Source organism: Phoenix dactylifera, unplaced genomic scaffold (assembly GCF_009389715.1).
Source record: "Phoenix dactylifera cultivar Barhee BC4 unplaced genomic scaffold, palm_55x_up_171113_PBpolish2nd_filt_p 000190F, whole genome shotgun sequence".
In the NCBI taxonomy this organism is placed as follows: domain Eukaryota; kingdom Viridiplantae; phylum Streptophyta; class Magnoliopsida; order Arecales; family Arecaceae; genus Phoenix; species Phoenix dactylifera.
In genome coordinates this window covers 861,470-876,758 of record NW_024067717.1, presented here as the reverse complement: position 1 = coordinate 876,758, position 15,289 = coordinate 861,470, and the positions used below count along the sequence as shown (strand labels likewise).

Below are 15,289 nucleotides of genomic sequence, written 5' to 3'. Positions count from 1 at the left end.
TCTATTAGATCCTTGAATTTGGAAACAAGATTTCTAGTATTATAAAATATGAGACCTGATTCAGCTAATGTTAATCGAATCTTTCCAACCCATTTTTTCAAAAAAAGTGAGAAAAAATTATTGAGATTTTTTTCCACCCTATAGTATTCGGGCCTTCCTAACCCCCAGCCCCTCTCTCACCCTCTTCTTCTTTCCCTTCTCCTTCTCTTTCTTTCTAATCTAAGGTACCAAATCTCAATTACTAGGTTGTAATAGGCCCTTGAAGTGAGAAGCATGCTTCATGCCAGAGCTCTAAGTCATTTCAATTTCCAGTGTTACTTTTCTTGACCGCCACATATAATTTGTCCACAATTTAGATCTAAATTTTACTCTTTAACTTGATAAGTTAGAACATGTTGTCCTCTTCTCTTCTCAAGTTAACCTATATCTAACATGCTAAATCTACTTTTCGGCGCTATGTAGCCCTTTCTAGTTTGATCAATGGGCCCAATCCTTCAAGGCCTTTGTTTAACTTAGTTAAAAGTGAAAGATAAGACATCATATGATTAATCTACAAGAGTATCATGTTTAAGTCCAAATTACATCATTATGGATCAAATTCGGGCTCATTTAACCCCAACATTTTTTTTTTCTGATACGAAAGGACCCACACACAATCAATCATACCACATGCTCGGCAATTAGATTTTCATGCACCTTTATGTGGGCCCCACCACACAGAATATTCCAACCCATTCCCCCCCTCTGATCACCTCATGACTCATCAACCCTATTATGTTGAAATCTCTACCGTCCAATTGGTGGACCCCCGCCTTCCTTTTTTTTCTTTTTTTTCTTTTTTTTTGCCGAACCTCCACCGCCTGCTCTTTGGTTTTATTGCTCCCTTATTAACCGGCTCACCCCCCACACCACCCCCCCCCCCCCCCCCCCCCCCCCCACCTCTCTCTCTCTCTCTCTCTCCCCCTCCCTCCCTCGGTCTCGCTTTGGACAGCCTTTTTTCGGATATCTCTACCCTCGGCGGTCGTTCAGCTGGTCGGACCGTGGCTCCGCTGTCATCCGCCGCCAGATTTGCCGGAGGTAAGCCACTCCTCTCACGTTAGCACCGCCCTCATTTGCTCTTGTTTATCTTGCGCTTGTGATCTCCTTCTTTTCCTCTCTGGATTCCATCTGGCATCGAGTCGTTATCTTTGCCAACAATTGATATGTGGGCTCCCGGAATCTGGGGGGAACACAATTTAACGATTTTGACTAGTTTGTTTTATTGGTTAATGGTGGATTGCGATCTTTTTTATGGATGTTGGTTGACTTTTGTGATGGGTGTGGATTACGATCTTTGACCTACTTTTGATTAATGTCATTTGACGAATTTGTTGCGTTCTGTGAGTAATTTAGCTCATCCGATTAAAGCGTTTAATTGAATAATATAAGAAAATGGTTGTGCTCTGATCCGTTAGAGATTAGTTTGTTGACGGCATTGAATTGATCCCTTGGATATAAATTTGTGTTCTGGATACCATTTTTTTTTTTTGTCTTTCAGTAGTGGAATCGGTAGAGAATGGTGTTGACTAACTGGATTTTGGTCAAGATGTGGACCAGAAATTGGCAGATTTTTGATGTTTGCTCAACAATGGCTGCAAATCATGCAGCGAAGGAGAACTGCATGATGTATTGTGTCAATGGAGTTTTGGGTGGACAAAAGAATATCTTCGTTAAGAAAGTTTAATATATGCATGGAGGATGCCAAGTGGCTTAATTGGCAGGGTACTGGGCACTGGATGCTGGTGACCTGGATTGAATCTTTCCCTCACCCCAATTTTGGCTCGGCTTCCTTCTGTCCTATTCTCAGAACAAAAACAAGGAAAATAACAAGGACACCAGAATGCTATCCATGCAATTGTAGGCAATGTTTATTCTGTTTGGCTGATATGGGGCAAGTTCATAATCCACCATTTATGTGATTTATGCTGCTTATAAGAAGGTGCAGGTAGCAGAAGTTTGCAGAAGTGTATGGCATGCTAGGAAGCATGGACTCAGATATAGTATATGGATATGATGTTATTACCAATATGTAGGTATGGCAAATTTTGGAAAAGTAGAATATGATATGGCTAGAATGTGGCAACATATATATTTTTAATTTTGTTGTCTGAAGCAACATAGTTCATATAATAACTTCAGAAGATTGACGGGAAAGTCTTGGAGACTTATGAGGCAAAAAGGTGAAATCTTTCCAGCTGTGAGTTACTAGTCCAGGACGCCGATTAAGTGTTTACTTAAGAAGTTACCCAGAGGTGGAAGTCTTAGGGTTTGGTTCCCTCGAAGACTTCTTATCTAATAACTGTTTTGGTCAAAAAAGACTTCTTATCTAATAAGGATTGTTTTTCTCTAAGTCAATTATAGTATTCTATTCTCAGGTCGGGGGTCCTTATGCTTCTATTTTCATTCATTCTGGAAGTTTTCAGTTACTTTACCAAAACATGAGCCTTTATACATTTGTTTCACCGTTTGCTTTTAGGGGTCTCTAATTATTGCAGCATGGGGCACCACAGGGATCAAATTTTATAACCTTATTAGTGAACTCTTTGTAAGTCTAAAGGTGTCCCTTTTGGACTCAAATCAGCTAGCTTAGTGACTCTTTGTAGCCGGGAAGAGACCCAGATAAGAACAGATGGAGCCTCTTCTAGGAGCAGTTTATTGTTTTATTAGATTCGATAAAAGCTTGGCTGATTTTCTTGAGTTTTCCCCCTTTTCTACACTTAGAGGCTTATGTTTAGGTCAGGGAGTTAACTTAAAGCACAAGAAGTGATTTGAAGATAGACTGAAAGTGCCTTTAGGAGGCAGTGACTCACTCAGGACAAAGAGACAGATCTAAATGCACAGTGTGTTTGTAAGTGAACTAACAGGAATGACACAAAATTAATTCAACACAAAGAAGCTGGATGATGGTTTTAACCACACAAGGCTAAGATATCGAAGAATGTTCAACATGCTAGAAGGAAAAGTGGACAAAGAAAATGGATATAGCGGACTAGTTGGGGCCGGTAAAGAGACACAAAATGCAAGTAAGTTCGGTAAGTCAAACTTGCAGAGAGCCAAATGATTTATCTATAACTAAATCATTTTATTTTTCTTCAAGTATTGTGATTTGGTTTCATCTTTTTTTGGCCACAGTTGATTAACTCATTCTCGTCTTTTGGTTAAATTCTCAGAGGAGTTATCATGTTAAATTAATTGCAGTTTTACATTAGGTTTAAGAGAAGCTGATTGTTGCCTGTTTCTGCGGGCAAAAGTTTTTTCGTGAACATCACATTCTTTAGCTCTTTCTCTCCAGGAAACCTCAGAATTTTTGAGTATGAGTTCAATGAACTCCGCGTCAAATGGTTCTGAAAAGCAATCTGTATTTGAGGAGCAGAGAGCTAAGGTGATCCATCTTTCTTCTGCTGCTTTCTTGTTTATAAAGTTTAGAATGTTGGTAAAGTGGATGCATTATGCCTTCAAATTAAAGGTTTAAGAGATTTTTTTTTTGAGGAAAAAAAGGTGTATCCCATTTTCTCTTGATTTTGATGTTTTCTTTATTTTCCGTCGCAGATTGGTATAGTAAGAGCATCATTAGGCACATTGCCAGACAAATTATCCCTTTATTGTTCTGATGCATCAATTGCAAGATATCTGGCGGCAAGAAATTGGAATGTTAAGAAGGCAACTAAAATGCTGAAGGAAACCTTGAAATGGCGCCTTCAATACAAGCCAGAAGAAATTCGCTGGGTAAGTCAGTTATGACGGAAGCTCAGATGCTAAGTGTTTTTTTTTTCTTTTGAGAACTAGTTTGCATGCTGAAGTTATAGTGCAATCATTCTTGTGTATCATCGTTTCGGAGAATGTAATCATTGGGCTAATACAAAAGAATTTTTCTGATGTGGAATGGCCAAAATGGCGTCTTTTAACTATATCTTCTAAATGTTGAATGAGAGTTGTTTAGTTGATATTGGAACTAAAGGTTCTGCATACTTCTTCATAAGTTTCTATCCTGCTTCCTGTTGATGTATATATATAATTACTTTGTATATGATAGAAACTTAGTTCTTAATAGCAAGCAATACAACTTGTGCTCAACTAAAAAAGGCGGCCAACGCCAAATCTAAAATATATTTAAAGAAAAAAAGGAGGTAAGAACAAAACATATTTAATTACAATAATGAAAGCAAAAAGGAGTATGGGCCTAGAAGACCAAAATAAAAGAAAGGGAAAACAAAAGGAAAAAAAAACAAAACATAGCAGTGCAGTAATGGGGGAGAAAGGAAGGGGGAAGGGGAAGTTAGGAGAGGACTTAGGCACGATGGCAGAGTTTAGCAAAGTGAGTTTGTGGGGAAATTTATATGTTGTCTACTTAAGTTGCCTTCACTGAAGATTTATATATTGGCTTTACTTCTACTATTCCTTGTTATATGTTTCTGAATTTTATTGGTCAATCTTGTGGCTCTTAATAGAGACAAATAGGGCAAGTTTCCATGAAACCTGCGTGCTTTTCTATCTTGTTTGTCAATCTCTAGGTCATCTGTTTATTCTCACAGCTTGAAAATTGGAACTAAGTTCCTGAAATCCATGAGAATTTCTTATAATGGTATCGAATATTGATGATCCAAGAATAGGCACTTAGGTACCATGTTATTGAAAAAGAGGCAGGCATATGATGAAAAAACAAACTGGTGCATGAAAAAACAAACTGTCTCGGCCACTGCTCCCTCTCAATGTACAGCCAGGTGAACCTTAATGTAAGAAATTGCTTCACCCATTGTCTTGGAAAAGCAAATGAGTCATTTCTGTTGTTTTAGAGTTAAGCAAAATTAACAACTTTAATGCTGTTAAGGATATAAAACTTCAAATGTGTCTCTAGTTATGTGCTTTGTTAGCAGCCTTAGTTTTTCAAGTTATGTCATTGGCAGCAGCTGCAGTTATGTTTCTGAGTTATCTTCCCAAAAACTATCCAAGGAAGATGCCGCATAATGTAGACAGGGGTTACAGTTTTAATGTAATACAATTTGCTTGTTATCGTGAAACTTACTGGTTTTTATTTTCCTTTTATCCTTTTTATCCTTTCAATACTATTGCTTTTAGGAGGAGGTAGCCAATGAAGCCGAGACAGGAAAAATTTACAGAACTAATTACTTCGACAAGCATGGGAGGAGCATTCTTGTCATGAGACCTGGGTGCCAGGTTTGATCTGTTTCTATTCCTTATGGTTCACCAAGCCTAAATGCACATATGCATATGGATATTGGATTTAGTAGAAACCTGTTTCACGAAAACTGTAATTTCACATTGCTGATACTTGCCTAAATGTCACTTTCTCAAATTTCAATTGAACTGCAGAACACAAAGTCAACAAAGGGACAGATTAGATACTTGGTATATTGTATGGAGAATGCTATTATAAACCTTCCACCAGAGCAGGAACAGATGGTGTGGCTCGTTGATTTCCATGGATTCAACCTCTCAAACCTATCAGTGAAAGTAACAAAGGAAACAGCCCATGTTTTACAAGATCATTACCCAGAAAGACTGGGCTTAGCAATTCTGTACAACCCACCAAAGTTCTTCGAGTCTTTCTGGATGGTAAGTATCCATTTTAACATTAAAAACATCAATACATTTTTATACAACTTGCCTCTTGAGATAGAAGCGAAAAAATGACTTGCAGCTATAGAATTGCCTCACTTGCCATGTGTAATTACTTTTATTTTTTTGATATGTGTGTATTGAAGGTTTTAAATCCCATAGGACAGAGGTGTCCGGTTTCTCCACGGAACAGGACGTCCGTTGTCCTACCCCATCTTGGCGGCGGTCTCGATCATCCATCTTGATTGATATCTTCCGTCTCTCTCCTTTTCTTCTTGCTTCCCTTCCTTTCCTTTTCTTCTTGCTTCCCTTCCTTTCCTTTTCTTCTATCTTCCTTTCTTTCCTTTCCTTTTTCTTTCTTTTTCTTATCCCTTCCTTTATTTCTTTTTTCCTTTTTCTTCTTCTTTCTCCTTCCTTTCTTCTTTCTTTCCTTCCTTTGTTTTTTTCTCCCTTCCTTTCTTTCTTTTCTTTTTCTTTTTCTTCTTTCCTTTCACCTTTTCTTTTCTTCATCTTCCTTCTTTTCTTTCTTTCCTCTTTCTTCTTCTCTCCCCGGTTTTAGAGTCCTGACATTGTCCTTGTCCCATTTCTCATAGGAATAGGACAGGACGACTGGGACACCCCCCCCCCCCCCCCCATCCAACCGGGACTTAAAACCTTGTTTGCATTGCTGATCAATGATATATTATTTAATACCTACCTTTTGATATTTGAAGCTGAAATTGTAAATAGTTCTCTCACGTAACCAGATGATTCATTTTTTATGATAACAACCAGATGATTCTTTGCTTTTTGATTCATATACCAATGTTCTTCGTGGGGAGATGCCAGCCACTTTTCATGAGGCTGCAAATGCACCATTCCATGCATTCTCATGGTCCATCTAGCATATATTTTCTAAATATCTGAAAATACAGAAATTACTAACTTATCCTTAACACATAATAATCCCTAATCCTAACTAGTAGGTGTATCTTAAGCCCCAACGCCTGCACTGGTTATATAGGTTTAGTTTATTAGCCCATTATCGATATTTTGCTAAAGATCCAGCCAGGTGAAGTTGATCATTCTAAAAATTGTGCATCATTATAGAGCTCGACTTTCATGTAAGTTTATGGAAATATATATTTTTTGGATTCGGGAGATCAGCAAAATCAAGCATGTAGATGTACTTTTGTTAGTTAAAGATGCATTAATCATGTGTGGCAGGTGGTGAAACCCTTTCTAGAGCCGAAGACTTACAGAAAAGTTAAGTTTGTGTACTCTGACGACCACAGCACCAAGAAGATCATGGAAGAACTTTTTAACATGGATGAACTAGAATGTGCATTTGGGGGCCATAACCAAGTGGGTTTCAATATCAATGACTATGCGCAGAGGATGAGAGAAGATGATAAGCGGATTCCTTTATTCTGGAGCCAAGAGAATGCGTCTATGTCTTCTAAACCTTTGGAAATGGCAATGGCAGTCCTTGACACAGGCAACTCAGAATCAGATTCTGATCAGTCTGATAAAGAGTGTGAAGGCAAGTCAGGAACTCATATGCCTGATTCTGAATGTTCACCTGTAGATGGTTCAGTGGAGGTAACTGGCAGTGGGAGGAGTGGCGGATCAGATCAGCAGTCAGTTCAGTGAGAGGAGAACAAGAATTGTTAATGTGATACTGGGTTAAACTGAATAAGACCAACTTACATTACCTGTGTTTCTTCATAGCTGTTCACCCTGAGCTTCAAATGAGCTCGATATTTTTCCCCTTACTAAGAAGAATTCCATCAGAAATCAACACTTTATCCTGCGAAGATTGTTCAATTTCCTACCTTTCGGTTCCCCTGCTTACTGTTGTTTATGTGATGCCCCATTCAAAGCTTTGTTCTTTTTTGTCTAGGATTCACGTGGTTATTGATAACTGTTTGCGAGTCAGTGTATCAGCTGAAGCCCATTAGGGGGAAAATTTATGGTGACTTCCAATTAAGTGCACCATTATTGCTAGGCAGTATATAAGATTGTAGCTGAGAGTGAACAAGCTGAAGCCTTTCGTATGCGTATTGGTGGGGGCTGAACAAGGTGCCTCTTGTTGTGCACTGTGAACTACAATTAAGCGGGCCATGACATTATGATGATGAATGCAGATCGTCAGACCTTTTCCCTTTCGAGCTTTCATTGGGAATGGACTATTTGGATTTCAGCTTGTATTTCAACAATATATTTCCTATGCTTATCAGTTGTTTCCCAACGCAATGAATCCCGGCCAAGAATGGAACTCCGCAGGGAACTCCCCTATTCCACTATGTATTTTGACCGCCCAGGTTTAATCCAGTGGTCCAGATGTGTACAAGAGGGAAGGCTTGAAGAAGAGGTTTGCTTGTGCCCAAAAATATGCCGTCTAAGGCTCGTTTGGCTCACGGGAAGAAGAGGAGGTAATGAAAAAATGGAGAAATACTTCGTATTTGATTAGAGTTTTTTAAGAAGGGAGATGAGAAAGTAGTTTTTTCGTGGAAAAAAAAACTCATATGGAACATTGAAAAATTCGGATGGAAATTAGGTTTTTTTTTTTCAAAAGTACTCTTAAGCTTTTAAATAGAATATAGTAAGATCTTTTCTTTAAGGACATATGTTTAATACAACTTTTTTTAGAAAAGTAAATGCTCAACCAACTTTTTCAAAAATTCCTTTCTCATGGTATATCTAGTTATTAGTTTTCTAGGAAAATATATGAGTAGGAGAAAATTCTTGTTGCAAACTAAATGAGTCCTAATGTAGGATAATGTATTAATCATTTCTAAGGTCTCTACATATGATTGCGAAGGTATTTTTTGAAAGTTTTTGAGAAATATGGTAAACTAATCAGGTTATTAATAGGAAAGCAAGTATTGAAGAAAATCCTAAATTGTGCTAGGACCTCTATCCTTTCTGATTGCTGCTGAGTTAGCTGGCTTAATAGGCTGAACCGTCTCCATTTTTCTTGCACATCCTACCTCAGCGCAGGATTCGGTGGTCTTTAATTCCCTGATTTCATTTGCACCTGTCAACTAGCCATTGGGCTCTGCCATTCGACAGCCCATTGCCTGTTGCCAAAGGGCATCTCTCTCTCTTCCTCCCTACTATCAAACATTTGTGAACCTCCATAGAGGAGGTTATCCTTTGGATAAGGGCCCATCCCCTCCTTGGTGGCCCACAGGAGAGGAGGCCCTGGAAGGCAGGATAAGGAACCTCATGACCATAAGAAGGCTTGTAAGCTGAGGCTCTTAGTACAGTCATCCAGTATATGAGCCCAAATTTAGACCATATCACAAGGTTGGTTTGGCAGTCTTAAGAGACTACAGAATAAAATGAATGCTGGAGAAAGTGAGACATGGTCTAATGGTAGGTCCCAACTAGAGAAGAAGAAAATGAAGACAAGGGAAAGGAAATGATATCCAATGGCTCTTCCCAAAGAGAAGATAAGCCATGCAAAATAGCAGAGTTACAATTCTCTCTTCGGGTGAGAGGAACCCAATACAAGATAACCAGCAGGACAGGAGACAAAAGACTCCCCTCACTCCCCTCTCACTCTTAATTACTCCCCTGCCTCCGTACAAAGCGAGCTATCGTCCATCAGTTCCGATCACGTCCCCCCATCTGCTTCGGAGTCCATCAGTGCCCTTCTCCCCCACGTCAACGCGAACTACGGGCCATCACGCATCGCTCCCATTTCCCCACGATCGCTCCGAAGCCTCTCTGGCTCTCCATCCTTCGTCCGCGTGTGATCCGGGCCATCATGCATCTCCACCCCCCGTCTTGCGTCCGCTTCGGAACCCATGCACGTCTTCATTGTTGGGTTACCCCTTGCTCCCCACGCTTCCGACGTTGTAGCTAACTCGCAGAAGCAGTCCATGGATGTTAAGTAGCGTGGGTTCGGCCGGACACGACGGGGTCTGGTGCACCCATCATCTAAGGTATGTAGTTAACCAGGAGGAGGCCCTCTTGAAGCTTAAGCAACACTGCACCTCAAGGATTTCCCTCCAATCATCACAGCAATGACAAGAAGAAATGTGAGTTTATTAAGGACATAAAAGAAAAAAAGCTTCCGAGGTGATTCAAAGAACTTAATGGGTGCTCAAAGCATAATTCCGATCTACGAATGGAAAGTGATGGATATTGTGATGAGAGTCATCAGACTAGTGGAATAGTTCACTTATCTGAGATTGGTGTCCCAGAGAGGTCAGTTGATGAGCTCATGATGTTGTATTGCATGAGGGATGAAAAAAGGAATTGGCAATGGGTTCATCAATGGTGTGTCCGAGAGACACAGGAAGACCATTAAATTAGGGGATGGTGATGGACATATGGTGTTTGAGACGCGGAGGGAGGAGATGGACATGGATTACAGTCCTTTGGCTGCAGAAGAAGAAGACCTGCTGCCACTTCTATAGAAGAGTTGGATTTGGAACTTTGAACTGCACTGAAGAGAATCACAATAGGAGATGCTCATGCTCATCTTCTCCTACTATACATGTCGTCAGGTGGGTGTACAAGGAAAAGAACGATAGTACTAGTGCGTGAGCTTTCCCTATGATTACTTATATACATAGGTGCATAAGCATGGTGTACCAATAAAAAAAGAATTCATGTATTTTTTATTGAATGGGGGTCAGTGTATTTACTGATGCCTTTATATTATTAGTTTCTCTTGTGATATATATGGTGTTTGTTACATGTAGTTCCCATTGCCCTCAAAAGAAATTTTGGGGGAAAAAAGGACACAAGAAACGTAGAAGACCTGAGTTCCTGACAGCTATTTTACATGCCAAAAACCAATTTTGTTGGCCTTGTTTGGAGACGTAATTAATTTGAGAGCTACAAGCAAGCTAGGGACATAGATACAACCTTTCTTCATTATATAAGTATACACAATAAGAGAAATCTCCCTTTTAGAATTCATAGAAGCTGTGTCTCTGAGGTATGAGTTCATCGAAAGGAATCCTCGAACCGACACTGGAATAAACCATTCTGCCTCTGCCACCATTGCTCATATCAACCTGAGCCACGAATACGGCACAGACAGGCCTATGATCGGAGAATCTCGACTCTCCTCTTATATACTGAAGCTGTTCTATTCCGTTCCCATGCCATAATATTCGATCGCACCTGGATTAATATCATAAAAGCATTCAAAGGAACTTATTAGAACTGCCTAAACCTATCAATTCCTAATTACTAGCATTGGAAGGTATATATATACTTGGAATAGATAATGCTACAATATACCATGCAGGTGTTCTACGCTTCTTCTTAGATTTTACTGTCTCCCCAGCATAAGAATCGGAGTTGTGTGAGTATTTGTAAGTAGGAGCAAAATAGATCTTCCCTTCCTTCCACCCATTGAATACTCTCCCTGCTTCTTTCTCTAATTTTAACTGTAATCAGCAGTATAAGGGAGAAAAGAAAAGAAAAGAAAAGAAAAGGGAGCCTCAGAAATATGATCATTTTATCAAGAGTCTAACCAACCATAAGTTCGATATGGAGCAATGCGGTATGGTAAACAGGCCATGAAGGGGGACACAATGAAGGCATGGAATTTAACTATGTAGTGATATATAGGATGACAGGTAGTGATATGATCAACATATAGCTTATCATGGCAACTTTATCCTAGCCTACCAATCCTGCCATTTGATCGACTTAATATGTAGCGAAATGCAATACTCTATAATTCCTAACTTTAGCATTTGTTTGCACTTATATTTTGCCAATAAAGAAGCATCTCACCATTATAAGTTGTTTGATTAGACAAAGATTACATACCTGATCTTTTTCTAGGAGTGCATCCCAGTCATTATCCTCCAGAAGCACTCTTGTCTCGTCATAGCTTAGTGCTACACGGTAGTTCAAATCACCAAACCATATCACTCGACTGCCAAGCAATAAAAACTAAAAGGAGTTAAAGAATCTGATATCATGTTTCTAGTTTCCGGCTCGTTGCAAGTTATGGATCCATACTCATGTTCAAGGATTTTTTCAGGAATTCGACGACCCGGGGTCTTGCAAATCCTAGGAAACTGTGTGCTCTTCAGGATCTCATTGACATCTGAGTTCCTCCTTAGCTCATCGCCCCCCTTCTCTCCTGAAGCCAAATGGCTGCAGACGAAGCAAAAGGTCGTCCGATGAAGCGACATGCTCATCGCAATGCACCCCTGGAGCATAAACATTCCTGTGAGCCACCAATTTTAGCTTTAATGGGGGGCTAATGAGGCTGAAGTTTGTGTCTGACCTTGTTACCAAGGCAGCCCATGATCCCTCTCCCCAAGGTGGCCACCCTAAGGTGGCCGATGTGTTGCACCAGCTCACTCCTGACCCACACGGAGAGGAAGATACCAACCATTTGCTTGCTCGAGATCAAACAGTAGTTCATCTGGTTTTGCTGATCGGAGCCTGCAAACTTTGTAATCGGAGAGTCCTCGTCGGTGGACTCAATTCTCTGGACGAACTCCCTGAGCTCTCTTGCCCTTCGCCGGACGCTGGAGGGCTCCGATCCGCAATTGCAGGTCTTAACAAGAGCACTATCAACACGATAGTTCTTGCTGAGGACCTTGAGTGAAGGCTTTTGGAAGAAGGGGAGGCCGCTCGTGGACTTGGAATCTTTACTTTGTTTTGAGCCAGTGTTGGGATCAGAGGAGTCATCCCTGGAGGACTGGTCTTGGGGCTTGTTGAGAGCTTGGCTGATGAGGGCGAGCCATTTCGCAGCAGGCTCATTGTCCTCAATCACCAACACATTCCCTGCGTTTAAAGGAACTATTTCCTGAAACCTGTGAAGGAAATACAGAGAAGAAAGAACACCACATTATTCTAGTCCATGGTTAGTGGATTCTAATGCATGCATGAAGAAGACTAGTGCTGATATAATAGAAGGAAAGCTCCTAATAGCTAAATATTTTTCCCTTCAATTCTTTGTCAGGATCAACTGAACGAACAATATGAAAGACTGGCTTGATTCGTCTAAATGAATGGCTTCTCCGCATTTGCAGTTATTGGTGAAGAGAATGCTAGTTTCACGTACTACCCATGGAGTTTAAGGATTTGCATGGCACATTTCTTATAATAAATTTTGAGAGATTTCCCTAACATTACTTATAAAGAAGCCATAGTTGATGTAATATATCTGACTCGTACGATATATCGGCTCATTAATTAATAACTTACGTTGAATGGTTAAATGGCTTGTCACAATGACTGTAAGTGGTATTTTTTGGGTTGAAATTGCTGGCCTTGAATAGGAAATAATTACAAAGTAGGATCCATAGATCCACCCAGATTAAATGAAATAAGGCTATCACCAATAACCCCTCAATACAAACTTAATCACACAATGTGAATGAGTTAAGAATGGTGAAGAGATCCTTCTCCAAATGTGCAAATGGACATGCATTCAATTTGTTAATGTAGAAAGTCGATTTGGATCAGCTTCATCATAATTGGATTCACAAAGCATTTACAATTTCTTGGGATCAAACTTATATATCTTTAGTGATGCCATTGTACCAGATTGTGTGTTTAATTATTTGTTCCATATCAAGATAGAAAACTAAAACATCAGATATAGCTTCCCCTACCCTAAGATATAGATGTCTGAGGATCCTTCTACTTGTAGAAAATCTTCTAGGTTGATACCATTGTGTGGAGGCTTCCCCCCTACATTCCATGTTGCCACAAATATCCTGCAATGCACAAAATTTCATCACATAAGAAATATTAGGCTGAAAGCATGGCTCTCCGAATACAACTCGACATGAACGAATCACATATCATCCTACCGGAATTCCTGAATTTCAGAAGGTTGCCGGCATGGCCGTTCGAAGCTGCATAGATTCAGACCTTCGATGCGTGAGCTCGAGTGTCTATCTGAAGAGAAGCAAATCAAAAATAAAAGTCTGGCTTATACATAGCTAATCTCTGTGCTATGCTGGAATTCAAGCAATCAACCACAATGGATGTATTGAGATCAAAATTTCCACAAGCCACCTGAAAAGCTTTTTCTGATAACTGGAGATGTGTCCATGAAACTTCTCCTTATCATGTACCTCCTCTCTAAATCTATCAAATTTGGAAAAACAAAGAAACAAGAAAAATGCATGTCACGAAAAACTTAAAAAATATGCTACTTTGGACAAATGACATGAAACTATCAAAGAAATTATTCAAAAAAGATTGTATACCATAAACAATATCCCTCCGCGGGAATATATCGTCATTTGCACTTCCCCCATTCTTCCCCTTCTTGCTAAAAATATTTGGTATGATGGACTGGCAATGAAAGGTAAACGAGAAGATCAACCACGTAATATAATTACAGGAACCCTGTCGAAGGAGGACAAGCTGAGCTACAAAGCCTCGACATATACCTTCTTCTTCTTATCATTCTTGACGGAATTTTCATTACTAGCGCTGGATTTGGTCATATCACGAGGCTGTTCTTGAGTGGACATTCAGATGGAAACGAAACCGAGCGTCAATTGATGGACTTGGTTTCTGCCGTCTTTCAATTCTTCTCATAATTCCATGGTCGCCGGAGAGGCTTGCCGGCAAGCGAGAGCGGGTGGGATGGAGGCAGGGGGGACGGAAGATTGGATGGTGGAGAGAGGTTTTGGGAGATGGAAAGAGAGCCAAGGCCTGAAACGAGGGGTGGCTACAGGTGGCCGCGAGGCCGTACTCTGTTTTCCGTTTTGGCCTCCTTTCGCTGCTAACGTTGTTGAAGACAACGAACTCTCCCGCCAACTTATGTGGGAGGGAGACTCGGTCTTCTCGTCCTGTTATCATATCACGCTACAATAAAGGACTGGGATATCCGGATTCATTCTTTTTTTTATATATATATTTTGCATGAATACTTTTTTAAAAATTCAAATTTATATAAATATTTTTTTTTAATTTATATTTATTTCTGTACCCTTATAAAATACTATTTTTACACAAATACCTCTAATATAACCATTCCCCTAACACCGTTAATAAAAACCATATTTATTTTAATTTAAAATAAAATTAAAAAATTGAAATTACTTTTTTGTCCTCCATCGCGATCGCCTTATATATACTTCTTTTTGCACATTTTCCCATTAAGGATATTTTGATCATTTTAATTTGAAAAGATCTATGAGCTACATAGTTTTGGTGGTGGAATGACCATTTCTTAACTTTGCAAGATGGATGCTATTAAGAAGTACTTTCAAAAGAAAATTCTTAAATTTGTGTAACATGATATAGAGAGAAATAGGAAGGAACATAATAAAGAAATCATTCCTTAAAAAAATATGGAATCTTGTGAGGAAACTTTGGGAAAAAGTATTTTAAAAAAATGAGAGAATGCAAGCAAAATGTACTATGTAATTGTAGTAGAACTAAAGTTTCATTTTTCAAATTTGATTGTTTTTTATTAAAAAATATTGTATTGATCAAGAGACCTATTATGTACTTTTTATGGTAAGTTTAAAATATTTTATTGAGAAAAGATTAAAAAAAAATATTGAGAGGCTTTAAGAACCTATTATATACTTTTTTGTCTTAAAAAAAACTAGTATTATTACTAGTTAAGGTAGTACTAAGCTGACTTATCTTGTTGAGATTGTAATCAGGTCAACATTTTTTTATAAGAGAACTCTTGTATAGTTGTACTACAATGATTATTATTACCCTTGACATC

General features: G+C 39.2%; 2 protein-coding genes across 2 annotated transcripts; one reads left to right on the top strand and one right to left on the bottom strand.

Annotated features, from left to right (window-relative positions):
- Nucleotides 1-936: 936 nt before the first annotated feature.
- LOC103720317 (phosphatidylinositol transfer protein 3-like) lies at nucleotides 937-7,441 on the top strand. Its single transcript, XM_008809962.3, has 6 exons — nucleotides 937-1,077; nucleotides 3,332-3,421; nucleotides 3,589-3,765; nucleotides 5,116-5,214; nucleotides 5,371-5,613; nucleotides 6,823-7,441. Exons 2-6 carry the CDS (start codon nucleotides 3,353-3,355, stop codon nucleotides 7,246-7,248), a joined length of 1,014 nt encoding a protein of 337 aa, XP_008808184.2. The 5' UTR covers nucleotides 937-1,077; nucleotides 3,332-3,352; the 3' UTR covers nucleotides 7,249-7,441.
- Nucleotides 7,442-10,223: 2,782 nt separating this feature from the next.
- On the bottom strand, nucleotides 10,224-14,381 carry LOC103720325 (type I inositol polyphosphate 5-phosphatase 5-like). The gene is made up of 10 exons (XM_026809698.2): nucleotides 13,992-14,381; nucleotides 13,806-13,893; nucleotides 13,612-13,683; nucleotides 13,404-13,491; nucleotides 13,203-13,307; nucleotides 11,864-12,398; nucleotides 11,593-11,786; nucleotides 11,398-11,506; nucleotides 10,861-11,009; nucleotides 10,224-10,740 (listed from the first exon to the last, which is right to left on the bottom strand). Exons 1-10 carry the CDS (start codon nucleotides 14,073-14,075, stop codon nucleotides 10,524-10,526), a joined length of 1,641 nt encoding a protein of 546 aa, XP_026665499.2. The 5' UTR covers nucleotides 14,076-14,381; the 3' UTR covers nucleotides 10,224-10,523.
- Between the last annotated feature and the right edge of the window lie 908 nt (nucleotides 14,382-15,289).